Source organism: Schistocerca piceifrons, chromosome 4 (assembly GCF_021461385.2).
Source record: "Schistocerca piceifrons isolate TAMUIC-IGC-003096 chromosome 4, iqSchPice1.1, whole genome shotgun sequence".
In the NCBI taxonomy this organism is placed as follows: Eukaryota; Metazoa; Arthropoda; class Insecta; order Orthoptera; family Acrididae; genus Schistocerca; species Schistocerca piceifrons.
In genome coordinates, this window is record NC_060141.1 from 23355096 (window position 1) to 23383013 (window position 27918).

Here is a 27918-nt window from a genome sequence, read left to right on the forward strand (position 1 = left end):
CAAATTGTATCGAGTGGATGGACGTGCACTGGTATGGAGACAACCTCATGAATCCATGGACCCTCCATGTCAGCAGGTGACTGTTCAAGTTGGTGGAGGCTCTGTAATGGTGTGAGGCTTGTGCAGTTGGAGTGATATGGGACACCTGATACGTATAGATACGACTCTGACAGGTGACACGTACGTATGCGTACTGTCTGATTACCTGCATCTATTCACGTCCATTCTGCATTCCGTCGGACTTGAGCAATTCCAGCAGGACAGTACGACAACCCACTCGTTCAGAACTGCTACAGAGTGGCTCCAGGAAGACTCTTCTGTGTTTGACACTTCCACTGGCCACCAGACTCCCCAGACATGAAAATTATTGAGCATATCTGGGATGCCTTGCAACGTGCTGTTCAGATCTCCACCCCATAGTATTCTTATGTATTTATGGACAGCCCTGCAGAATTAATGGTGTCATTTCCCTCAAGCACTATTTCAGATGTTAGTCGAATCCATGCTAGGTCGTTTTGCGGCACTTCTACGTGCTCGCGTGAGCCCCACACGATATTAGGCAGGTGTACCAGTTTCTTTGGCTCTGCACTGTATAGCATTCACTTCAAGTCAGAGGAGATTTCGCCTGTGTCATACATCGTTCACTAAAAATGGCAAATCAGAATACCACGGTGTCACAAAAGTGATGCTCTTCGCTAGTTTACCAGCAACGGTAATTCCTTCAAATTTTGTTTAGATTGACAACGCGACTGCTTCTTTATTCAGTGCATATAAGAAATGTGCCACTGAACTTTGAAATAACAGTTCTACTCCTGAAGTTGATGCTCGTAAACAGAAGAACACACTGAAAAATTGCACAGTGTTACATTTCACAGTCAGAGATTCAAAGCTTATGAAATAGTAGGCGGTGTAGACGTACCAGAAGAAAGAGTATGGTATATTTCGCATGAAGAATTAACTACGAGAAAGCTTTGTGCAAGATGAGTGTTGAAGTTGTGGAATTGCGAGTGGATAGAAATCCGGAGAGAAACTTTTGGTCAAAGTTTGGACATTTTTAGAAAGAATTGATTTCGTGTGTCTATTTGCTGCTCTGGGAATTTTCCCGTAAGAAATGAAAGTGAAGAGGAATCAATGGATCGCAGATCACCTAGCATCATCTGTTGGATGGCGATCAAACGTAAACGGTCCAATCTGTTCTGACGTTGCTGTTGATAATGAAACCAAGACTAAAGAAAAATCGAGGCACGTTCATAGGATTTGTCGACCTGGAAAAAGTCCATGCCAAGCCGTGTTGCGCCATTTATGTATGCTCGCGAGAGACCGACACGATATTGGGAAGGTGTACCAGATTCTTTGTTTCTTCAGTGTATATTCGATTCTAGGAGTAATTAAGACGCTAGTTCTCGTTTCTTTGACTGCTGCACTTGGAGAACATTTAGCGAGACTAGTAAGCGACAGCCGTAATTACTGCACCATAGCGCGCTGTCGACAATGCAGAGCTGCGAGGTAGCAGTGGTTCATCACAATGGCAGAACCGAGTCGCGTAATCGAGAACAATACTTAAGAAAGTGTCTGGTGGGGTCGGAGAAATTCCGAGTATAAAAAGTGAACGTTTAGATACAGATATGGAGATGTGACACATGAATCGTGAAGGTATAAACCTGATGAATGATACATTGCAGAAAGCGTAGCGTGGTTGCCACAATAACGTATGGGCATGTAAGTCGTCCACACATAAAGTTCCGAACGCAGTGAACTGGTAATTGGGCAGAGGTTACAAATATTGAGTTTGTTTTGTCGGATTGGAACATCGGAATCCTGATAAAATGAGTTGGAGTGCAGCTAATGGAAAAGACTTTAATATTTGAAGGAAGAACTAATAATTTTGAAAACTCTTATAAGAAGCATCAGAGTAGTGAATAACCCAAGTTTTTCGCATAGAAAATTCCAAATCATTATGGTGAAGTTGATACATTGAAATCTCTGCCAAGTGTTATTGAAAGCAGAGTTGAATCTTTATAATCATCGTCTTCTTGTAACGTTGTGTTATACAATGACACAGATACGTTAGATTGCATATCAACCTGCTAATATCTCACAACGTAACAAAATTGCTCAAGTGTTAACATCTGTTATAGTATACCTTTCTCGACATATTTTATTGATACAATATGACATCACGAACAGTGACTAACGAAACTACGCCCACAGCAAGTTGCAGTCGTTTAGATGCACTCCAGAACGAAGCTGTTGAAGACAAGTGCAGTGATCGTGCTTCTACAAGTTGTAGTGCGGTTCATTTAAGCACAGAACCTACTACCAGTCGGCGCCATTACCATCACGAGTGGACGTGAACAGGGATAACAGGCAGTACTTGTGAAGCGAGATGAAAGCTGACGCTCCTTTCTGCAGAAACACGGCGTTGAAAATTGCGACGATGCTTCACTGGAACATTTCAATTCTGAGTGCTCACCTTTCACTGCTTTACGTTCTTCAGGAATGGAGTTATATTTGAGGTCAGACACCTCAAATGTCTGAGAATAATATTTACATTCCAATTCAATAAATTTCTTTTGAGTGATTGGCCGCATCGTAAGGATAATGAAACTAATATTTCGGATACTGTCACAGACAAAACTTAGATGTGAGCAACGCTTAATTGTAATCATGTGGAATCCTGCGTAGTACAAATATTCCGTACAGCTCTTGAACAGAGTCAGCCGAACATTCGTGTGTAATATAATAAATTAGCAGCTTCTTAGACGTCGATCATTACTTGTTGACTGCACCAGCACGGGTATCTTAAAATCGCTGAGAGTGATCGCTTGATGTAACCCCTGGGGAAAATGACACATTACTAGCTGTGAATTTCAAGTGACACATTATCTACGTTTTAAAATATAACTTTCATTACTTTAAAAATTCAACCATAAACCAAGTAAAGAAAGAACTATCAAATTAACAATGCTTCTGAGTTTTTAGTGGAGTGTTAATTCGCGTTTTAACGTCTAAAGTTCACGAATCATCATCATCAACTGTTGATTACCGGATAGAACGTGATTAAATGGAATGCAAGTCTATACAACACGCACTTTAACTTCTCCAGCGTATGATATTCCATAATAAGAATCAAAACGAAACAACAGCAATCTCTCTTAAGGATTAAACCAGACAGAAGCATGTCACAATCTGTACGGTGAAATTATTTATTACCCTAAATTTTTAATATGTTGTTATGAATGTAAATTCAAGATAAATGAATTATTACCGTACTGCTGCTGGCAGAACGCCCACGTTGACTTGGGGTGTCACGACGTTCTTCTTCGCAACATCCTTGCTAGACTGGTAGCTCTGAACGTTTACAGAGAATTATCACTCGCGTGACCATCATAAGCTCAATCCCGGCCACTTGAAGATGTACGTTGGCGTCACCGCCGTTCGTCGCGCGTTGTGTCTGCAGCAGTAGGACACCCGCCTCCTGATCCTATTGCTCCTTAATGGCTCGCCCGCTGTTGTTGCACCGGGCGCTTTCGACACGTTGTTTTGCCCGTCTCCGCTGTTCCTGTCCTCCGGAACACTAGATCTACCTGTGAACTGCTGTGGTGACATCCGAACTGGGGTATCCTAGTAGAAGAAGTATTGTTTAGGCCGCAGAAGGACCGGTATTTACGGGCAGTTCATTGTCGTTAAATAGTGCGGCTGTATTTTGATTAATTTCTCCTCGCTACCCTACGTAAAGTTGATAGTTACGTTTTAAACTCAGCAATCTTCTTCATTTTATTCGCGGATAATCAATGTGCCATCACCAGATTTCATCCTTTCCATTCTCTTTGATCGTCATCAACACTGTTGTTATGTACTAAACAGTTACACTCAAGGTACAATAGCACTTCGTGATGGAGGAACGCCCAAGTGCACACGAATGGAAGATGTGTCGAATTACGCTGGTAGCGTGTTTCGCTGTCTCCCACTTAACAATGCTGTATGACTGTGTGTCCTTTCCTCTCCGATTCCCCTGAGAATCGACTTAATTTTCAACATTCTTCTCTAGCACCACACCTCGAACGCTACGATTCTACAGTGTTCTCACATTCCACCATCCTCCCAAGCAGTGCTTTACTCCAAAACATACGTCCTCACGAAATTCTACCTCAAATTAAGGCCTACGTCTGATATTTACACTTTCTGAGTAAGCAACGCCCTCCTTTCCCGTGCTGGTGTGTTCATTATATCATCCTTGTATGGTCCTCATGTGATATTTTACTTTCAAAGTAATGTACTCCATTCACTTTGTTTACTGCTCGGTCCCCAGTTTCGGTATTGAGCTTCTCGCCATAGCTTCTCTCTTTCTTTGATTTACTCTAAATCCATATGCTGCAGTCAGTAGCCTGTTCTTTCAAAAGGCCATCACTTCCATCGAGGATAGCAATGTCACTGCTGATTCTTATCTTTGATATCTTTTCAAGCCTAATTTTATTTATACTACTTTCATTTATTGCCTTACTGTTTCTTCGGTGCACAGTGTGAACTGTAGGGGAAAAAGATTGCTTCCGTGTCTTGCGCCCTTTCCAGTTCGAGCATTTCTGTCTCGGTCTCCCATTGTTTTTGTTCCCTCGCGCTTTTTTTGCGTATTGCGTATTACCCGTATTTTCCTACAGCTTATATCTACTTATATGCTAATTAAAAACATTTTGCATTATTTGACATTGTCAGACACTTTTTCCAGGTCGACAACTCCTATGAACGTGCCTTGATTTTTCTTTAGTCTTGGATTCATTATCAACGGCAACGTCAGAACAGATTGATCCGTTTACCTTTGATCGCCATCCAATAGATAGTGATGGGTGATCTTCTGCCATCCATTGCATTCTCTTCAGTTTCATTTCTTACGGGAAACTTCCCACAGCAACAAATGGACACACGAAATCAGTTCTTTCTAAAAATGTCCAAACTTTGACCAAAAATTTCTCTCCGGATTTCTATTCACTCGCAGTTCAATAACTGCAACACTCATCTTGCACAATGCTTTCCCGTAGTTAATTCTTCATGCGAAATATACCATACTCTTTCTTCTGGTACGTCTATACCGCCTACTATTTCATAAGCTTTGAATCACTGACTGTGAAATGTAACACTGTGCAATTTTTCAATGTGTTCATCTGTTTCCGAGCATCAACTTCAGGAGTAGAACTGTCATTTCAAAGTTCAGTGGCACATTTCTTATATGCACGAAATAAAGAATCAGTCACGTTGTCAATCTAAACAAAATTTGAAGGAATTACCGTTACTGGTAAACTAGCGAAGAGCATCACTTTTATGACACCGTGGTATTCTGATTTGCCATTTTTAGTGAACGATGTATGACACAGGCGAAATCTCCTCTGACTTGAAGTGGAATGTTACACAGTGCAGAGCCAAAGAAACTGGTACACCTGCCTAATATCGTGTGGGGCTCACGCGAGCACGTAGAAGTGCCGCAAAACGACCTAAAATAGTGCTTGAGGGAAGTGACACCATTAATTCTGCAGGGCTGTCCATAAATACATAAGAATACGATGGGGTGGAGATCTCTTCTGAACAGCACGTTGCAAGGCATCCGAGATATGCTCAATAATGTTCATGTCTGGGGAGTCTGGTGGCCAGCGGAAGTGTTAAACACGGAAGAGTCTTCCTGGAGCGACTCTATAGCAATTCTGGACGTTTGGGGTGTCGAACTGTCCTGCTGGAATTGCGCAAGTCCGTCGGAATGCAGAATGGACGTGAATAGATGCAGGCAATCTGACTGTATGCTTAAGTACGTGTCATGTGTCAGAGTCGTATTTAAGTGTATCAGGTGTCCCATATCACTCCAACTGCACAAGCATCACACCATTACAGAGCCTCCATCAGCTTGAACAGTCCCCTGCTGACATACAGGGTCCATGGATTCATGATGTTGTCTCCATATTCGTGCCCGTCCATCCGCTCGATGCAATTTGAAAGGGGACTCGTCCGACCAGGCAACATGTTTCCAGTTATCAACAGTCCAATGTTGGAGTTGATGGACCCAGGCGAGGCATAAAGCTTTGTGCTGTGCAGTCATGAAGGGTATACCAGTGGGTCTTCGGCTCCGAAAGCCCATATGGACGATGTTTCGTTGAATGGTTCCCACGCTGACACTTAATGATGGCGCAGCACTGAAATCTGCCGCAGTTTGCGGAAGAATCGTACTTTTGTCAGGTTAAACGATTTTCTTCAGTCGTCGTTGGTCCCGTTCTTGCAGGATCTTTTTCCGGCCGCAGCGATGTCGGAGATTTGATATTTTACCGGATTCCTGATATTCACGGTACACTCGTGAAACGGTCGTACAGGAAAATCCCCACGTCATCGCTACCTCGGAGATGCTGTACGCCGACTATAACATCACGTTCAAACTCACTTAAATCTTGATAAGCTGCCATTGTAGCAGCAGTAAGCGATCTAAGGACTGCGTCAGACGCTTGTCTGATATTGGCGTTCCGGTCGTAGCGCCGTATTCTACCTGTTTACAGATCTATGTATTTGAATGCGCATGCCTGCACCAGTTTCTTTGGTGCTTCATTGTGATTCTAGTTCAGGTGGTGATAGGGGTGTATATTACCTAACCACCAGTTTAATAAGTTATGGTTGCGAAATACTAAGACAAATTAGTTACACAAGATGGGAAGAGTGGCAGATGCCGACCTCGCGGAAGATCAGGTTGTATTCCGGAAAAAAATGTTGTAACATATGAGGCAACATTGAGCATATGATGTATTCAACAGGTAGAGTAAAAAATTACGTTTATAACATTCGTAGATTTAGGGAAACGTTTTGGTAATGCCGACTGCAATGCACTCTAAATTCTGAAGGCATCAGGGATAAAATGCTGGGAGTTAAAAGTTATATGCAACATTTACAGAAACCGGAGGACTGTTATAAAAGTCGAGGGGCATGAAACGAAGGAATTGGTTGAAATCGGAGTGAGATAGGGTTGTAGCGTACATCTGCGAACTTGCTTCCCCCCCCCCCCCCTCCCCTCCCCTATCCCTCAATGACGAAATAAAAATTTTAAGGTTTGCCAGAGACTTGGTAGTTACGAGACGGCAAAGGACTTGCACGGCAGATGTCGGGGAGTAAAGACTCATACGCCATCTGTTGCTGTTCTGTTAAGTCTGTACATTGTGCTGCCCTTTGCAGCAGATATAACTTCTTAACTGTAAATGGATGTTGTGAAAATAAATGTGTGTGAGCAGAAGTTACTGTGTCGATTATTTTTCTTTATTGTTATTTTGCACCTCATACAAAGGTGGGCTGGGAGCGGATAAGTATACTCCACTCTTCAGCCACAAGCATTTCAATAAAAGAGACAATGAAGAGAAAAAGGTAACAGATTGGTGGTTAAAAACAGTAGAGACAAAAATTTAAAAACACGAAGCCGTTCACACTCGACGAAAAAACACAAAAAACTGTCAGCACTGTGCACAAACACTGACGACTTAGACGGTACGGGTGAACGAAGGAGCGTGATGGCGAAAAACACTAAACACAAACACGATGGCACACACACGAGAAACTGATGGCAATGATCTCCGGCGCGCGAAAGTCCACTTAGCGTGTGTGAGTCTGGGGACCTGCCAAGAGGGGAAGAAGGTGGTGGAGGAGGGAGAGGGGAGAGCAAAGATGCCAGTGGCAGAGGAGAAGGTGTCTGGAATGAAGGTATGGGGTAGGGGAAGCCCGGGGGAGGAGGGGGGAGAAGGGGGGGAAGGGGGAGAGAAGGGAGAGAGGGTGGCCAGAGGAACAAACACAGGAAGAGGGAGGAACAAAGTTGGTAGGAGGGGTAGATGGAGGGGAGGAGGGCATCACCAGAGAGGGGGAGCTGGCGGAAGCCACCTTGGGAGAGGGTATGGAGAGGGGAGAGATGAAGAGCAGGTGGGACATGGAAATACAGGTGCGGCAGCGGATGGGGGCGGGAGAGGCTGGGAGAGACAAGCAGGTGAGGAGGATCGAGTTTACAGGAGGTGTAGAGGATCTGTATCCGTTTTAGGAACAGGAGGAGGTAGGGGAACGGAATAAGGTCATACAGGATCCGTGTGGGGGAGGGGAGACAGATGCGATAGGCGAGGCGAAGAGCATGACGTTCGAGGATCTGAAGGGATTTGTAAAAGGTAGGAGGAGCAGAGATCCAGGCAGGGTGGGCGTAGCAGAGGATAGGGCGGATGACGGATTTATAGGTGTGGAGGATGGTGGAGGGGTCCAGACCCCATGTACAGCTGGAAAGAAGCTTGAGGAGATGGAGTTGGGAGTGTGCCTTGGCTTGGATTGTCTGGAGGTGGGGGGTCCAGGAGAGGCGACGGTCAAGGATGACGCCAAGGTACTTACACATGGGGGTGAGGGCGATAGGACGGCCATAGATGGTGACATAGAAGTCGAGGAGGCGGAAGGAAGGGGTGGTTTTGCCTACAATGATCGCCTGGGTTTTGGAGGGATTGACCTTAAGCAACCACTGGTTGCACTAAGTGGCGAATCGGTCAAGATGGGACTGGAGTAGGTGTTGGGAGCGCTGCAGGGTGGGGGCGAGGGCAAGGAAGGCAGTGTCATCGGCGTACTGGAGAAGGTGGATGGGGGGTGAAGGCGGCGGCATGTCCGCAGTATACAAGAGGTACAGAAGAGGACGGAACCCTGGGGCACACCGGCGGAGGGGAAGAAGGTGTAGGAATCCGTGTTATGGATGGTGCTGTATCGATTCCTTGATTTCACTGGGGTGTAGCAACATTTTGGAGCCGAAATCCGGGACTACATGAAGAGATAGAGTGCTACTACATATTAAAGAGGACTCGACGCTGGCGGAGAAGGTTTTGAACGACTTCAATCTCAAAATACGTCACGTCACGCTGTAGTTGTTCCGAGCGTTTGTTTTAGGATAGCTTGCTGTATGTAACTTTGGGGGCTGACATCTAGCGGCCTACCTGGAAGACACACGTGCATGTGTTCAAATGGCTCCAAGCACTATGGGACTAAACGTCTGACGTCATCAGTCCCCTAGACTTAGAACTACTTAAACCTAACTAACCTAAGGACATCACACACATCCATGCCCGAGGCAGCATTCGAACCTGCGACCGTAGCAGCAGTGTGGTTCCGGACTGAATCACCTAGAACCGCTCGGCTGCATCTGTCACCGCCTGCTGTGGAAAAGTTATTCAATGTCTCTTACTGAACGCGTACATTCACTATCTATAAGAATCTAAATAAAGGACAGAAGCTTTTGTTTAATCGCAAAATTTGTATACTGCACTTTGTTATTAATAGGTGGTGTGAAAATCTGAGCTTTCTAGCGATCATATTTTCGGAGATAGAAAAATTTACTTTAAAGTTAGAGAAACCACACTCAAGAAAGGGAATTCACCTGGAAACATTTAAGACTTGTTTTTGGTTGTCAATTGAAATACTCACCTGAAGTGTCAGCGTATAGAATTATTTAACTGAAATTTAATTAAAACAATTGCAAATACCTTGCAATTTTCGTAGTATGAAATCTAGAATAACTTCAGAAAGAACTAATAAAATCAGGCCGGCCGGGGTGGCCGAGCGGTTCTAGGTGCTACAGTCTGGAACCGCGCTACCGCTACGGTCGCAGGTTCGAATCCTGCCTCGGGCATGGCTGTTTGTGATGTCCTTAGGTTAGTTAGGTTTAAGTAGTTCTAAGTTCTAGGGGCTGATGGCCATAGATGTTAAGTCCCATAGTGCTCAGAGCCTTTAAGTAACTTGCAAGAGTTACACAAGCCTGTCGTGGGAAAATGATCCTAGGGGACTTACCTACTTTGCTGATGACGTATGTCTAGGTGTGATTGTTATTGTAACAGATCAGCCAGAAAGTGAGCTGGGGTAAAATCTGCATCTAAAGAATATTTCCAGAATTATTGACTTCTCGTTTTCATTTATTAAACATTACTTTAATATATGCATGTCAGATTGATGCAAACGCATCTGTGTATAAGGACTAGTGCAGACCAGTTTTGGCATGAGTATGATCACGAGCGAGTATTCTGATTGGCAGTCAGTCAGTATGGTCAGCCAATCAGAATTGAGACGGTTCCCGCTCGTTACCTGATAGTTATACCGAGAGTGAGGCTGGAAGAAGGGAGTCGCTCACTAGCTTTGCACGCAGACGGTCATGTTACTAGTGCAAGTAAAAATAATGTGTAAGATGCAGAATTACTTAGTGTTTGAGTTATTGGTGGGCTCAGTCGATAGAAGTTATTGTTGAGGACTGCTTGGCGAAAATTCGGAGGTTTTTACTAAATCTGTTGGACAGATATTTGTGTGTGAAAATTTGTTCTTCATAGAATCTGTTTGGCATGCTTCAGTATTCAACTACTGAGCATTTCTGGCGAGCACTTTCTTTTTTAGAAATACACAAGAAGGACCGAATGTAATAACTCATATTAGTGGTGAAATTAATGACTGTGAAAATGTTGTTTAATTTGAGTCGGGTTTGGACAGATTTCTGGCTGCTGTGCATGTGAAATGTGTGTATGAATCGTGAACTGGAAGGAAACAGCCAGTAGTTTAGATGTGGCTTGAATAGTACTTTTTCTTTTGTTATCAGGGACACAATAAACTTCATTTTGTGGAAATTTCGGACATTATTTTCCAGAAGCCAATCCATTTTCTTACTGCCCAATAAAATTGGATGACAGTATTACTACAGAACTTTCTTTCATAACTAGCGGTGCGCAGCCTCAGTAACTGTAGATATTAGGTGGTGTTTTTTATCAATGCGGCTTTCACATACTCTTGTAAGTGTCGAGTGAAGGGACATTGAGCAGACGCCATTCTGAATTTTAATTTTCAGCCTGCACAGTGGCAACTTTTTTTTCTTTATTGTTATTTTAATACCTGAACAATCAGGTAGGCTGTCAGCGGCATGCTACGCTGCTCTTCAGCCACAGTGGTAACAATAACAGTACACAGAATGGAGAATTAGAAAGAACACAGTGACGGGCAAAAAATAGTGGTAACAGAGACACAAAAAAACACGGAGCTGTTCACACTCGACGATAAGGACACTGAAAACACGTTGACACGACGCACATAACACTGATGAATCCGATGGCACAAGTGAACATAGAAGCGTGACGGCGGACACTAAAAACACAAAACGACGTCACACACATGAGACACTGATGGTGGTGATCTCCGGTGCGCGAAAGTCCACATAGCGTGTGCGAGTCCGGGGACCTGCCAAGAGGGGAAGAAGGGTGAGGGGGGGTGGAGAGGGGAGAACAAAGCTGCCAATGGCTGAGGAGATGGGAGGAGGAGTAGAGGGACAGGGGAGGGGAGGCCCAAGGGAGGAGTTGGGAGAAAGGGAGCAGAGAGGGAGGAGGGAGGGAGGGTGCCCAAAGGAACAGACACATGAAGAGGGAGGGAGGATCAAAGTTGGTAGGAGGGGTAGATGGAGGGGAGGAGGACATTATCAGGGAGGGGGAGCTGGCGGAAGCCACCTTGGGAGAGGGTAAGGAGGGTGGAGAGATGGAGACCGGGTGGGACGTGGGAATACAGGCGCAGCAGCGGGTGGGGGTGGGAGAGGATGGGTGAGACAAGCGGGTGAGGAGGATCGAGTTTGCGGGAGGTGTACAGGATCCGTATCCTTTCAAGGAAAAGGAGGAGGTGGGGGAATGGAATGAGATCGTACAGGGTCCGTGTGGGGGAGGGGAGACGGATGTGATAAGCAAGGTGAAGAACATGGCGTTCAAGGATTGGAAGGGATTTATAAAAGGTAGGGGGGGCGGAGATCCAGGCCGGATGGGCGTAACAAAGGATAGGGCGGATGAGGGATACATAGGTGTGGAGGATGGTGGAGGGGTCCAGACCCCACGTATGGCCGGAAAGGAGCTTGAGGAGACGGAGTCGGGAGCGTGCCTTGGCTTGGATTGTCCGGAGATGGGGAGTCCAGGAGAGGCGACGGTCGAGGGTGACGCCAAGGTACTTAAGGGTGGGAGTGAGGGTGATAGGACGGCCATAGATGGTGAGATAGAAATCAAGGAGGCGGAAGGAAGGGGTGGTTTTGCCTACAATGATCGCCTGGGATTTGGAGGGATTGACCTTGAGCAACCACTGGTTGCACCAAGCGGTGAACTGGTCAAGAAGTGATTGGAGAAGGTGTTGGGAGCGCTGCAGGGTGGGGGCAAGGGCAAGGAAGGCGGTGTCATCGGCAAACTGGAGAAGGTGGACGGTGGTGGCGGCGGCGGCATGTCCGCCGTGTACAAAAGGTACAGAAGGGGGGAGAGGACAGAGCCTTGGGGCACACCGGCGGAGGGGAAGAAGGTGTAGGAATCTGTGTTATGGATGGTGATGTAGGAAGGACGGTGGGAGAGAAAGGAACTGATCAGATGGACGTAGTTAATGGGAAGGGCGAAGGTTTGGAGCTTGAAGAGGAGACTGGAATGCCACATGCGGTCATAAGCTTGTTCGAGGTCCAGGGAGAGGAAGATTGCGGAGTGACGGGAATTAAGCTGATCGGAAAGGAGATGAGTGAGGTGAAGGAGAAGATCGTCGGAAGTGAAGGACGGCCGAAAGCCACACTGGGTAACAGGAAGGAGGTGGTGCTGGCGGAAATGCTGGTGGATGCGTCGGGTGAGGATAGATTCCAGGACCTTGCTGAAGACCGAGGTAAGGCTGATGGGACGGTAGGAGGAGACGGCGGACGGCGGTTTGCCAGGTTTAAGGAACATCAGGATACGGGAGGCTTTCCACAGGTCGGGGTAGTAACCGGTGGACAGGACTACATTGTAGAGCCTGGCCAGGGTGGAGAGGAAAGAGACAGGAGCTTCACGAAGGTGACGGTAGGTGACACGATCGTGACCAGGAGCGGTGTTGCGTTTTGTGCGGAGTGTAGCAATGAGATCCTGTGTAGTGATAGGGGCACTGAGTTCCGTGTGTGCAATGTTGTCCAAGTACTGGAAACCAGGAGCGAGGGGAGGGACAGAGGTGTCAGTTCGATCGCGGACATCCAGGAAGAGGGAGTAATCGAACTGGGGATCATCGGGGATGGAAAACACATTGGAGAGGTAAGAGGCAAAGTGATTGGCCTTACTAAGGGTGTCAGGGAAGGGGTGATCATCATGGAGAAGAGGATAGTAGGGGGAGGGTTTAGTTCTGGTAAGGCGACGGAAGGCTGACCAGAACCTGGACAATTTGATAGGTAGGGTAGCATTTAAACGGGTGCATGTCTGTCGCCAGTCCCAGCGTTTCTTAGCTGTGAGCAAATTACGAATGTGTCGCTGGAGTTGCCTGTGGCGTCGTAGAGTGTCCAGGTCACGCATGCGGAGGAAGGCATGGTAGAGACGGCAGGACTCATGGAGGAGGAGGACAGCCTGTGGGGGTAAGGTAGGACGATGGTGGTGGACGGCGACAGTAGGGACGTGGGCCTCCACGGCCTCAGACAAGGTCTGCTGGAGAAAGGAGGCGGCATGGGTTACATCGTCAGGGTGGTGGTAGGTGAAGGGGTGGCTATTGACCCGGGTGGAAAGGGTATCCCGGTAGGCATTCCAGTTGGCACAGGAATAGTCATAGATGTACTTAGGGGGAGGGTCATGACGAGGGTCAGGGCGGGGGCGACGACTCTCTGAAACAGTGAGGAGGACAGGGAGATGGTCGCTACCAATAGGCTCCAGGACATCCACCATTATGCGGCCAAGGAGGTTGGGGGAGGAAAGGATAACATCGGGAGTGGAGTTGGATTCGGGACGGGTGTGCTGGGGGATGGGGATGAGGTCGCCTTGAAGGGATTAGAGGAACCGATGCCACCGCCGTAACTGGGCGGCAGAACGACTATGGATGTTGAGGTCGGCGGCGATCACGTAGGAGGAGAAGGTATGGTCAATGTGGGAGAGGAAGTCGAAGGGAATAGGGGCGTTAGAGCGGACATAGATGGTGGCGCAGGTAACCGTAAGGCCGGGGAAGAAGAGACTAAGGATCAGGTGTTCGGTGGGGTCAGGAAGGAGAGGTTGGAGCTGAACGGGGATCTGGCGGTGGTGACCAATGGCAACTCCGCCACGCGCAATCGGGAGGGGATTATCGGAGCGGTGGAGGAGATAGGGCGAAGTGTGGACGGTGTGGTGGGGTTGGAGGAAGGTTTCATTGAGGAGGAAGGCATCCACGCAGTGGGTGGCAAGGGTGTGCAGGAAGAGGTTCTTGTTGGCGGTAAGGAGAGGAGGTATTTGTATAAAGAGGGGGGGAGGAGGAGGAGGAGGAGGCGGAGGGAGTGGGGCCAGGCGGGGAGACATCCATGGCATTCTGGGTGGGGGGAAGGAGGACGGGGTGGGGCCTTTTTGGGATCGGAGGAGGTGGTGGTGCCACTAGGGCGTTTAACGGCGGCAGAAGGGTGGGTGGTGATATGAGGGACGGGAGCTATAGGGAGGTGACGGGAAGGGGCAGGTCCCGGCGTGGACGCAGCAGACGGCGCCGGAGATGGTGACGATGAAGGCGACGGCGATGGCGACGGCGACTGTGGTGGCGGTGATGGCGAAGGCGATGGGGAGAGTTGGGCATGGGCAGTGGCCTGACGGGCCACCACCCTAGCTGGAGCTGCAGTGACAGGCTGGAGGAGTGGGGGGGAAAGGATCAGAGGGAGAGGAGCGGGAGGAAGAAGCGGGAGAGGGGGCGACAAAGAGCGAGGGCGAAGGGAGAGTGAGAAGAGGAGGGATGGAAAGAGGGGGGTGTGACTGGGCACACCATGTAATGGTAAGGGCGACATGTATACAATGGCAGTGGTGGTAGTAGTGGCAGTGGTGGTGGGGGCCGACACGACGACAGGGATAAACAATAAAGCACAGGACGAAAAGGAGGGGCAAAACTGGGGACAGACGAAGACGGAGGAAGGCGAAGACGGAGGCAGACGAAGACGAAGACCAGAGTCCCACGCTGCTGGCACTGACGGCGTCGGCGACGGTGACGGAGACAGCGGGCAGGAACGTCGCGGACGGGGCCGGGGCTGCTGCTGCTGCTGCTGCTGCTGCTGCTGCTGGGCTGGCTGGCTGGACCGCCGCTGCTGCTGCTGCTGCTGCTGCTGCTGCAGGAGGGCTGGCTGGCTGGCTGCTGCCAGCTGGACCGCTGCTGCTGGCCGGGACCGCTGCTGCTGCTGCTGCTGCTGCTGCTACTGCTGCTCGGCTGGCACCTGAAAAACCTAGCACTTCGATTAGTGCTGGAACATCACAATCGAAGGGCGGTAACCTTGCGGAGTACCGCCGGAGATGCACAGTGACAACGACAAATAGACACGACAAATTAAACCCCGACCCGCCGCAACGCCACGCTCAGCACAAACAGCTAAGTTGTGGCATTACACTGAAACTGTAACAAAGGAAACTATGGGTCGATTGATTTGTATGTGGTGTTACTTGGTGCATGTTTGTTGATGGCAGAGTAATAAAGGAGAGTTGGAGTATTATTTGCAAAGCATAAATGGGACTGCTAAAGTACTAGATTAGATTAGATTAGATTAGATTAATACTAGTTCCATGGATCATGAATACGATATTTCGTAATGATGTGGAACGAGTCGAATTTTCCAATACATGACATAATTAGGTTAATTTAACAACATACTTAAGTTAATTTAACAACTTTATTTTTATGTGTTTTTTTGTTTTTCTTTATTTTTTATTTTTTTATTTTTTTTCAATATTTTTGTTTTTTTTCTTTTTTTTCTTAATTTATATCTAAAAATTCCTCTATGGAGTAGAAGGAGTTGTCATTCAGAAATTCTTTTAATTTCTTCTTAAATACTTGTTGGTTATCTGTCAGACTTTTGATACTCTTTGGTAAGTGACCAAAGACTTTAGTGCCAGTATAATTCACCCCTTTCTGTGCCAAAGTTAGATTTAATCTTGAATAGTGAAGATCGTCCTTTCTCCTAGTATTGTAGTTATGCACACTGCTATTACTTTTGAATTGGGTTTGGTTGTTAATAACAAATTTCATAAGAGAGTATATATACTGAGAAGCTACAGTGAATATCCCTAGATCCTTAAATAAATGTCTGCAGGATGATCTTGGGTGGACTCCAGCTATTATTCTGATTACACACTTTTGTGCAATAAATACTTTATTCCTCAGTGATGAATTACCCCAAAATATGTTGCCATATGAAAGCAATGAGTGAAAATAGGCGTAGTAAGCTAATTTACTAAGATGTTTATTACCAAAATTTGCAATGACCCTTATTGCATAAGTAGCTGAACTCAAACGTTTCAGCAGATCATCAATGTGTTTCTTCCAATTTAATCTCTCATCAATGGACATACCTAAAAATTTGGAATATTCTACCTTAGCTATATGCTTCTGATTAAGGTCTATATTTATTAATGGCGTCATACCATTCACTGTACGGAACTGTATGTACTGTGTCTTATCAAAATTCAGTGAGAGTCCGTTTACAAGGAACCACTTAGTAATTTTCTGAAAGACAGTATTGACAATTTCATCAGTTAATTCTTGTTTCTCAGGTGTGATTACTATACTTGTATCATCAGCAAAGAGAACTAACTTTGCCTCTTCATGAATATAGAATTGCAAGTCATTAATATATAATAAGAACAACAAAGGACCCAAGACTGACCCTTGTGGAACCCCATTCTTGATAGTTCCCCAGTTTGAGGAATGTGCTGATCTTTGCATGTTACGAGAACTACTTATTTCAACTTTCTGCACTCTTCCAGTTAGGTACGAATTAAACCATTTGTGCACTGTCCCACTCATGCCACAATACTTGAGCTTGTCTAGCAGAATTTCATGATTTACACAATCAAAAGCCTTTGAGAGATCACAAAAAATCCCAATGGGTGGTGTTCGGTTATTCAGATCATTCAAAATTTGACTGGTGAAAGCATATATGGCATTTTCTGTTGAAAAACCTTTCTGGAAACCAAACTGACATTTTGTTAGTACTTCATTTTTACAGATATGTGAAGCTACTCTTGAATACATTACTTTCTCAAAAATTTTGGATAAAGCTGTTAGAAGGGAGATTGGACGGTAATTGTTGACATCAGATCTATCCCCCTTTTTATGCAAAGGTATAACAATAGCATATTTCAGTCTATCAGGGAAAATGCCCTGTTCCAGAGAGCTATTACACAGGTGGCTGAGAATCTTACTTATCTGTTGAGAACAAACTTTTAGTATTTTGCTGGAAATGCCATCAATTCCATGTGAGTTTTTGCTTTTAAGCAAGTTTATTATTTTCCTAATTTCAGAGGGAGAAGTGGGTGAGATTTCAATTGTATCAAATTGCATAGGTATGGCCTCTTCCATTAACAGCCTAGCATCTTCTAATGAACACCTGGATCCTACTATATCCACAACATTTAGAAAATGATTATTAAAAATATTTTCAACTTCTGACTTTTTGTTCGTAAAGTTTTCATTCAATTTGATGGTAATACTGTCTTCCTCTGCTCTTGGTTGACCTGTTTCTCTTTTAATAATATTCCAAATTGTTTTAATTTTATTATCAGAGTTGCTGATTTCAGACATGATACACATACTCCTGGATTTTTTAATAACTTTTCTTAATATAACACAGTAGTTTTTATAATTTTTGATAGTTTCTGGGTCACTACTCTTTCTTGCTGTCAGATACATTTCCCTTTTCCGGTTACAAGATATTTTTATAGCCTTAGTAAGCCATGGTTTGTTACAAGGTTTCTTACGAGTATATTTAACTATTTTCTTGGGGAAGCAGTTTTCAAATGCATTTACAAAAATGTCATGAAATAAATTATATTTTAAATTGGCATCAGGTTCACGGTACACCTCATCCCAGTCTAGCTGCTGTAGGCTTTCCCTGAAATTTGCAATTGTTAAATTGTTGACTGAACGTACTACTTTGGAGGACTGTTTAGTATTGCTGAATGGAGCTATGTCATATATTGCAACTAGCTGTGCACCATGATCAGAAAGACCATTCTCAACAGGCTGAGCATTTATCTGGTTAAACTTATCTTGGTCTATAAAGAAGTTATCAATCAGTGAGCTGCTATCCTTTACCACCCGAGTAGGAAAATCGATAACGGGTGTCAAATTGAAAGAACCGAGTAATACTTCAAGGTCATTTTTCCTATTACCCTCTTTTAGAGAATCTACATTGAAGTCCCCACAAATAATAATTTGCTTCCCCCTGTCTGACAGATAGCACAACAAGGAGTCAAAATTTTTCAGAAATAGATGAAAATTTCCTGATGGGGACCTATGTACAGTTACAATTATAAATGTGCCTTTATTTAATTTAAGCTCACAGGCACATGCTTCCATATGTTTCTCTACACAAAACTTTTTTGTTTCTATACTTTTTGCACAATGATAACTTTTGACATATATGGCAACTCCTCCTTTCTCCATATTTTCTCTCATTACATGCGCAGAGAGCTTATAACCACTTACATTTACCTTATCCATATCAGTAACAATGTGATGCTCAGACAGGCATAGTATATCTATTTCATTCTCAGCTTCTAAATCTTCCAAACAAACCAGAAGCTCATCTACTTTATTCTTTAAACTCCCAATATTTTGATGAAATATACTTACATTATTTTTAATTATACTTTTATGAGAACCTTTCCTTATTCTAACATTTGCAGTACTCTCCTGTCTGAGTTTCTCATTGTGCTTAGGCCTAGTTCCTATACCAGTGGTCACATGGTGTTCAGAGAGGCAGATTATGTCAATTGGGTTGGGTGACTTTAGTTCATCAATGCAATTACCTAGGACTGAGATACAACTTGGTGGAGATAAAATTTCTGGTGATTGATGAAAATTTAGACTGCAACGCCATCTCCCAGCGATAGCGACCACTGCTAAGGGGTTGTGGAAGCTGAATACTGCACGACCGCGCCATCTGTTGAGAACTGCAAACATCTCTAGGGGGCTGCTAACGGACTATTCCCCAGGAGAGCGCCATCCCTTAGCGACATTATCCAACTGTCGGGGGAGTCTTGACCTTGAACGCAATCTCGCGACAGAAAGCAAAACCAGCAACTCGTCATGACAGAAGCAGTAGTTACGGGTTTGGGGAGGCTGCGGCGGAATTGGACGACTTTGCGATCGAACGCGACGCGTTTCGTCAGCCAAGTAAACGCATTGGATGGTTCTACAGAAGTAGAATAGTCGAACACTTCCAGGAACTGCTAGAGGAAATATTGGAAGAGTTAGCCAGACTCAACGATGCAATACAGGACTTGCTGAATACGAAGGCGACACAGAAACTTGTGAGGAATATACTGATAAATGCAAACGCGCCGTCCGAAAGGCGAAAGGTCTTCCAGCAGGAGCGCGCTCAGGGGACAGAAATGCAACGTCAGCGGCTCAACAACACGCCTGTACGGACATAAAATTGCCTACTATCGAACTGCACCCATTTTCAGTGGACATAGAAGCTTGGCCTCGATTTTGGGAGCAGTTCCATAGGCGAGAATCCGATGTAAGGTGCCAGGATTTGGGCACTTACATGTTAGCTTACCAACATTAGTATTAATAATAAAGGGACTGACAAGGGCATCAGATCATGACTTTATCGAATTATGATCAATATGAGGCACTCCCGAACAGTATTCCCTGCATGTCTGCATGATTAAGTCACTAACTTAAAGCGTTGGCGAAAAGTGTCGGAAGCTGAGAATTGTGGAATACAAAGTCTGCAGTTGGCCGCAGCTCGCCAGCCGCCGTGGGCGGCAGGTAGGGGTCACCGCAAACGCGGGACAATACGGAGCTTTTGGGGGTAGCCCGGCTTCAGGAGCCACCTGTGCTTGGCAACACGTCGCGGAGACGGTAATTTCGTTCGCCTAGGGGCGATATGACCTACTCGATCATTGGGTAGAATCTCAGAAATGCCGTTGGAGGGATTTCGGCGTTGTTAGAGCGTTCGACATCGGCCGAAACTGAGTCTTCTTCTGCCGCGTTTCCGTACGCGTGGAAGACGGGAGAATTGTGGAGAAAGAGGACTCCGCCTTCAGCCATCGCGGGGTACGGACTTGGCCACCGTCTTCGAAGGGAGATATACGGTCTGTATCGCAGCATTGCACCAACGCGCGTTCCATGCCGATTTCTGCGCTTATAGCTCTTTGTGCACTCAGAAGCGAGATTTTTACCAACGCTTAACCACTTCCAACAACTTATATAGTATTTTTGATCTTGTAGTTATCCTTGCGAGGTGCCGGGTATTCATCAACGTAGCTGCCGGTAATTGGGGCGCGTAATTGCAAATTAGTCGATGTGCCATTCTCAGGAGTGTGTGGGTGGTCAAAGAAAACTCGCATTTTTGTAATTTCTGTCAGTTATGGGAAACATCAAAATTAATTGCCAGTATTGCAATCGAATTGTCGACTTCATTACAGCTAGCATTTAACTTGTCCCAGCAAGCTTTACATGTACCCTGGTCACTGCACAGCTTGCCCAGACGGGAAGGAAACAAGGTTTGCCATCTTCTATGTCGGCGACGGACAAATAAGCTTACACCGATGCTGTCAACTACGAACAAGCAGGTATCCCTCCGTGGTTATCTGATGGGGAACCTAAGGACTCGGTCGATGGTATTGTTGCTACAGCTGACACATATGAGCAAACCAAGCAAATTTCGAAATCCAAATATGGGGATAAGAACAGAATTATCCAAAGTCACCAGAATGTCTAGGAGAATCTTAACACTTCGATCTCAGGCAGTCCAGAGGCTCTCAATTCCACCCACATTGAGTGCCATAAGCGCATCCAAGCACTGCGAGCACTAGGAGAAAATGTGGACTCTTATGGGAGAGTGATTGCACCAAAACTCCTTCGAACCTTTCATGAACAAATTTACAAAAATTGGCTTGTGCATGCCCGAAGGCAAAAGACTGAAGCTGGGAACCTCACAAGCCCTATGGAATTCTTAAATGATGAGGTGGAAGGAGCTATCAACACACGCAAAATTCATGGAGATACTGTTCCACAGGAAAATTATGTACCAACAGCATCTGCCTTTCATGTAAAGGTTAAAACGAAGGCGAACAGGAAGAAGAAACAACAAAATTCAGAGCCCTTCTGTGTGTATTGCGACGAAAGAGGGCACTGGAGCCAAGACTGCCAAAAGACTGCAAGCTTGCAGGCAAGAATAGACGCCCTCAAGACAATGAACCGTTGCTTTCTATGCCTGAGACGTGGCCACAACAGAAATCAGTGTTTCAAACGGGGAAAGGCGTCCTGTGCGAAATGTAAGGGGGAGCATCACATTTCCATCTGTAGTAGCCATACCACAACAGTAAATAAAATTGAAACTATGGCTTCTAACTTCACATAGCTGCAGACTGCTAGTGTGAGTATCGTAGGACCAACTGGTAAGAGCAAACAGACACGTGCCATCCTGGACACGGGGAGTCAATAGAGTTTCATTCACCATTCACTGACTGAATCTCTCTAACTCTCATTGGAAACACTACTGTGGAGATAACAACTTTCGAATCCACTTACAGTTCATCCCTCTCAAGGAGAAAGGTGCAGTTTAAAATAATGGGGTGCTCCACCAATTCCCACATATCAGTGACAGCCTTTGAAAGCACAAATAATTTTTCACCGCAACCAACAGTGCCACAAGATGTAGGAGATATGGCCTTGAGGGGTGGTTTGCTGGTCTGTTGTGGTTGCATCTATCGTATGGCTACCTGTATCGCCGAGGTACGCAAGTCTTCCCACCAACAGCTAGGTCCAAGGTCCATGGTCCATGGAGTGCGGCGGGAGGGGGCGGGGGGGGGGGGGGTTGTAATCTTGCTCAGATAAAGTATATATAACATAAAGAATTATCACCAAATCTTTTCTTGGAGTAGCTAGATTTGCAAGAAATCGCCCATTATTATACGTGATTACACGCATTTAAACAAGTATAGTATAACAATAAATATATATTTTTTTGCACTCAGCTCTAACACGAAGTATCTTTAATTCTGTCAATAATCTTCACCAGCATTCTTTGATCCTCTGTCGGCGAGGACGCCGTTTCCTTTCAATTCCTGTCGGCTGCATCAGTAAAAAATGTGAGGTTTGTACCTTACAGTCGTCCCATAATAACAAAATTCGTATTGTGTGTACGTTATGTGTTTGGTGTTTGGTTTTTAGTGTTTCTTTTAAAGAGTAGTAAGTTCTTTTTTATTGCATGCCTCATATTTATGTTAATATGTCGCTATTCAAGAGTCTTAACTGAGGAATTTGTATCTCACAGTAATTTCATCGTAAAGAAATGTATTGTATGTACGCTTTGAGCCTGCTTTTATGCGTCTAGGAAAAAAATCACGTGCAGTGGTGTCACGAAAGTCTGAAACGTACTTTGCTGTGCCACAGAGGTACACTGGCGTGCCCCAAACTGGGCGCATTGTTGAGGCCAGATACAAATAGTAATATACTCTCAAAGGTACACAGCAATATATAATTAAGAAAACTGATCGAGAACCTACGTACGAGGAGCGTGAGAAAAGTAATAAGACTGACAACACTGTGAATGATCTGTCAACGTTGTGTTGTTGTACACGTGTAGACCCGTGTGTTCATGTCTATCAGGTGTTCAGTTCGAGTTTCCGCTCAGTACAGCCATCACGTTGTGTGTTACTAAAATGGAACAGCGGAATTTAGAGCAACGTTATGTAATCAAGATTTGGGTTAAACTTGGGGAATCTGCGAGTGTGGCCTCTGAAAAACTGAAACAGGCCTATGAGGAACACTCCATATCAAGAGCAGAAGTTTTGCGCTGGCACAAATCATTTTCGGAAGGCGGAGAACACGTTGCTGATGAACGTCGCTCAACCTCAAAAACCGACGAAAACGTCTAACCTGAGAGTGCTCTTTTGAGATCAGACTGATATTTAACAGTAAAGATGATGGGAGACCTGTTACATTTAAACGCTTTCAGCGTACATAAAATTTTGACCGATGTTGTGCACATGCGAAGCGTTGTGCCGAAATGGTGCCGAAAAAACATAACATGTGAGCAATAGGACAATAGAAGAAACTTGTGCACTAACCTTCTTGGGATGATTGGCAACGACCACGAATGGTTCAGTCGTGTGATCACATGTGACGAATCGTGGACTTCTGAGAACGATCCTGAGACAAAGAGGCAAAGTGAGGAGTGGCACACTGAGACATCTCCTCGACCGAAAAAAGATCGAGTGAGCAAGTCAAAGATCAAAACAGTGCTGATCTGCTACTTTGACAGTAGGGGTATGTGCACAAAGAATTTGTTCCTCCAGGACAAACTGTGAACAAAGAGTTTTACAAAGATGTCCCTGAAAGGCTCAGGAAAAGAGTGAATGAAGTGAGACTGGACATGGCACACAAGTGGGTGCTGTATCACAATATCGTCACCCGGCCACTTCCTTTACTGAATTTCTGACCTCAAAAGGCATTGCTGTTGTTCCACATCCCCCATATTCACCTGATCTGAGTCCCTGTGACACTTTTGTTTTCCCAGAACTGAGAAGTGTCTTAAAATAGCGCCACTTTGGGACTCTGGAGAACATTCAAAAGAATGTCACTAACGTGTTAAAGGCTCTGCCAGTTGAAGGCTTTCATCGCTGCTACCGACACTGGGAACAACGACTCGGCCGGTGAGTAGATGCCGAAGGGAACCACTTTGAAGTTTACAATAGTGTGCTTCGAAAAAAATAAAAACTTGGGTAAATAAAATATCAGTCTCATTCTTTTTCCCACACATCTCGTATATAGGAACAGTATGCAACAAACTGACGTAAAAGTGGAAATATGAGATACATACACAGGGTGATTTTTTCCACCGTGTGAAAACTCTAGGGATTCAACGATGAGAGGATACGGAACAAAAAAGGTCTAATGAACTTATGTCCGAAAACGCACGGTTTTCATGCTAGAGACTATTTATTTCATCATACTTTGTTACAGAGACGGCGGCCTAATACTCGCTGTACCACGCAGCCACTGTCACAGTATGCACGGTTTGCTCCTAGAGGATGGTACTGTTCCTCATACGTCATGGCCTTGCGCCCTCTCCTGCCATAGTAATTGGCAATGCTGTGTCCGACTCACTTCTCTTCTAGACTTATCTCCTAATGGATGTGATACAGCGTTGTACACAATGGATCCATATTCGAATCGAGAGCTTGCCGACATGTTGTTTCCTTATGGAAAGGCAACAGGCGGCGGGCAGGAAGGTTGTATGAGGAGACCTATCCCCGCCGAAAACAACCAAAGCATTGAATGTTTGCAACAGTGTTTCGCCTTTTATCTCGGACAGGGTCGCTTCAGAAAGCAGGAAATCATGAAGGACACACCTGAAATGTTCGGACACCAGACTTGGAGGAAAATGTGATTAGCACTGCGGAAGGCGACAGCCGTGTCTGCACCGGGCAGTTCGCCCACCAATATGTTGCGCAACATCCTCCATGACAGTTGTTACTACTCTTATCACGGTATGTGCAGGGCTTTCTAGCGACAGACTTTCCACATAGGGAGCAGTTTTGCTACTGGTTTCATTACCAGGCAAACGCGATTCCGGGATTTGTGTCACCACCCTATTCACAGATGAGGGCACTGGAGTGGTATCTTCACCTTTCATAACAGTAATTTTTGGGATAGTATGCAGAACCTTCACGGTACGGTGACACTGAATCACCAGCATCGGTGCAGCCGGAATTTGTTGGCCGGAATAAATGGCGACCGTATTTTGGGATCAGTCTTCCTCCCACGTCGCCTAACAGGCCGGAACGATCAGCGTTTCTTCCGGGTGACTTTGCCTCCCCCGTTGGAAGAAGTGCCGTTGGTGGTTCGAATGGTTATGTGGCTTCTACACGATGGTGCTCGAGCCCTTTTCGCCGTTAACATCCGGACGCATCTCAATCGTATCTTCGGTGGTCTTGTGGATCGGACGAGGGGGTCCAGTTGCAAGGCCTGCTCGTTCACTGGATCTCAGCCCGCGCGATTTCTCGTTATGGGGCTATCTCAAAGGTATCGTGTATGCCGAGCCCATACCAGATATGGAGACGGTAGAGCAGCGTATTCATGCTGCCTTTGACACTGTTCTGGTGCAGCCTGGCCGATGTGAAAGTGTGAGACAAGACACGCTACGGCGAGTAACATGCATGGAAACCAGTTTCAACACTTACTGTAACTGTGGCTGCGTGCTACAGCGAGTACTAGACTGTTGTCTCTGTAACAATGCGTGGCTGAATAAATGGTCTCTAGCATGGAAAACATGCAATTCCGGACGTAAGTCCATTAGATTTTTTTGATTCCACAGCCACTCATCGATGAATTCCTAGAGTTTTTACGCTGTGGAAAAAATCACCCTGTATTCATTTCACAAGCTTCGTCTCCAGACTGAAAACGACAATAACAACAATATAGAGTGTTACAAAAAGGTACGGCCAAACTTTCAGCAAACATTCCTCATACACAAATAAAGAAAAGATGTTATGCGACATTTGGCCGGAAACGCCTCCTTCCGTGTTAGAGCTCATTTTAGTTTCGTCACTATGTACTCTACTTCCTCGATTCACCACCAGTTGGCCCAATTGAAGGAAGGTAATGTTGACTTCGGTGCTTGTGTTGACATGCGGCTCATTGTTCTACAGTACTAGCATCAAGCACATCAGAACGTAGCATCAACAGGTTAGTGTTCATCACGAACGTAGTTTTGCAGTCAGTGCAATGTTTACAAATGCGGGGTTGGCAGATGCCCATTTGATGTATGGATTAGCACGGGGCAATAGCCGTAGCGCGGTACGTTTGTATCGGGACAGATTTCCAGAACGAAGGTGTCCCGACAGGAAGACGTTCGAAGCAATTGATCGGCGTCTTAGGGAGCACGGAACATTCCAGCCTACGACTTGCGACTGGGGAAGACCTAGAACGACGAGGACACCTGAAATGGACGACGCAATTCTTCGTGCAGTTGACGATAACCCTAATGTCAGCGTCAGAGAAGTTGCTGCTGTACAAGGTAACGTTGACCACGTCACTGTTTGGAGATTGCAACGGGAGAACCAGTTGTTTCCGTACTATGTACAGCGTGTGCAGGTACTATCGGCAGCTGATTGGCCTACACGGGTACACTTCTGCGAATGGTTCATCCGACAATGTGTCAATCCTCATTTCAGTGCAAATGTTATCTTGACGGATGAGGCTTCATTCCAACGAGATCAAATTGTAAATTTTCACAATCAACATGTGTGGGCTGAATCCGCACGCAATTGTGCAATCACGTCACCAACACAGATTTTCTGTGAATTTTTGGGCAGGCATTGTTGCTGATGTCTCGATTGGGCCCCACGTTCTTCCACCTACGCTCAATGGAGCACGTTATCATGATTTCATACCGGATACTCTACCTGTGCTGCTAGAACATGTGCCTTTACAAGTACGACACAACATGTGGTTCATGCACGATGGAGCTCCTGCACATTTCAGTCGAAGTGTTCGCACGCTTCTCAACAACAGATTCGGTGACCGATGGATTGGTAGAGGCGGACCAATTCCATGGCCTCCACGTTCTCCTGACCTCAACCCTCTTGACTTTCATTTATGGGGGCATTTGAAAGCTCTTGTCTACGCAACACCGGTACCAAATGTAGAGACTCTTCGTGCTCGTATTGTGGACGGCTGTGATACAATACGCCATTCTCCAGGGCTGCATCAGCGCATCAGGGATTCCATGCGACGGAGGGTGGATGCATGTATTCTCGCTAACGGAGGACATTTTGAACATTTCCTGTAACAAAGTGTTCGAAGTCACGCTGGTACTTTCTGTTGCTGTGTGTTTTCATTCCATGATTAATGTGATCTGAAGAGAAGTAATAAAATGAGCTCTAACATGGAAAGTAAGCGTTTCCGGACACATGCCCACATAACATATTTTCTTTCTTTGTGTGTGAGGAATGTTTCCTGAAAGTTTGGCCGTACCTTTTTGTAACACCCTGTATAAGACATCACACAGAGTTGCTGTAAGAAGTCGTAGAATGAAAACCGTTATGTCCACCAACGTAGCACTCGACGTAAGTGTTTCAACACTGAAAGAACAAGTCGTTTATGTCAGTGGCATCACTGTGTCCGGCTGGAAAGTTTTCACACCTTTCCTTCGCGAGTGTAGCGCACTTTGGTAACAAGTGACACGCCGCGCGGTCGGCACGTGAGCAGTTTCGCTCTTTCGGTGTAGTGGCGAGACGCGATTAATTGTGAGGCAGGGGACGCCCCCGGGTGCGTGTCGCCTGGCAGAGCCCCCCCACCGCGGCTGCCCCGGCCGCTATAAGCCGGCGGCGGGCTGGCGGGCGCGCAGTAGCGCCGCAACTCGCCGCTCCTCCGCCTCCGCCTCCGCCACCTCTTCGCCCCGTGCTGTCCGCCGAGAGCCCGCCTGCCCGCCTGCCTGCCTGCCTGCTCGTCGTCATGGCTGCGGTGCTGCACGCCGCCGACTGGGTCAGTATCGCCAGCCGCCACCAGCCACCTACTGCTGCCGCCCCACACCTGCGCCGTACTCGCCGGATGTGTAACCCTCTTACGATGCGACACGCGCACCATTTTTGTGCTTTTGCCCCGTCTCTCCAGTGGCTCGTAACTCGCACGGATTTACTGTTCAGTGCTGTCATCGAAATTCGTATTCGAGATTTGGCAACACAGCTATGAACTACCACGAGTGATTCTCGACTGTCTTTTGTCACAAGTGCAGTGCAAGTGTTCGAGGACAATATTTTTCTGCAACAGTAGGGGGCTTCCCTGTGCACGAATGCAACCAGTACCCAGATGTTTCTGTGGGTAATGATATTGATTCTGTATATTCGACGAAAGGGCGCACTTGCTATTTGCTCCTTTATCTTCCGCATTTTCTTTTAAACGCGACATCAGGAGACGTTTCTGTAGGTAATAATATTT

General features: G+C 45.9%; 1 protein-coding gene across 1 annotated transcript in view; it reads left to right on the forward strand.

Moving 5' to 3' along the window:
• Positions 1–27918, forward strand: part of LOC124795560 (probable cytochrome P450 4aa1) — a 306399-nt gene that overhangs the window by 50807 nt on the left and 227674 nt on the right. The window contains exon 2 of the mRNA XM_047259633.1: positions 27237–27465. Coding sequence (XP_047115589.1) covers positions 27237–27465 — 229 coding nt within the window. The remainder of the gene's footprint in view (positions 1–27236; positions 27466–27918) is intronic.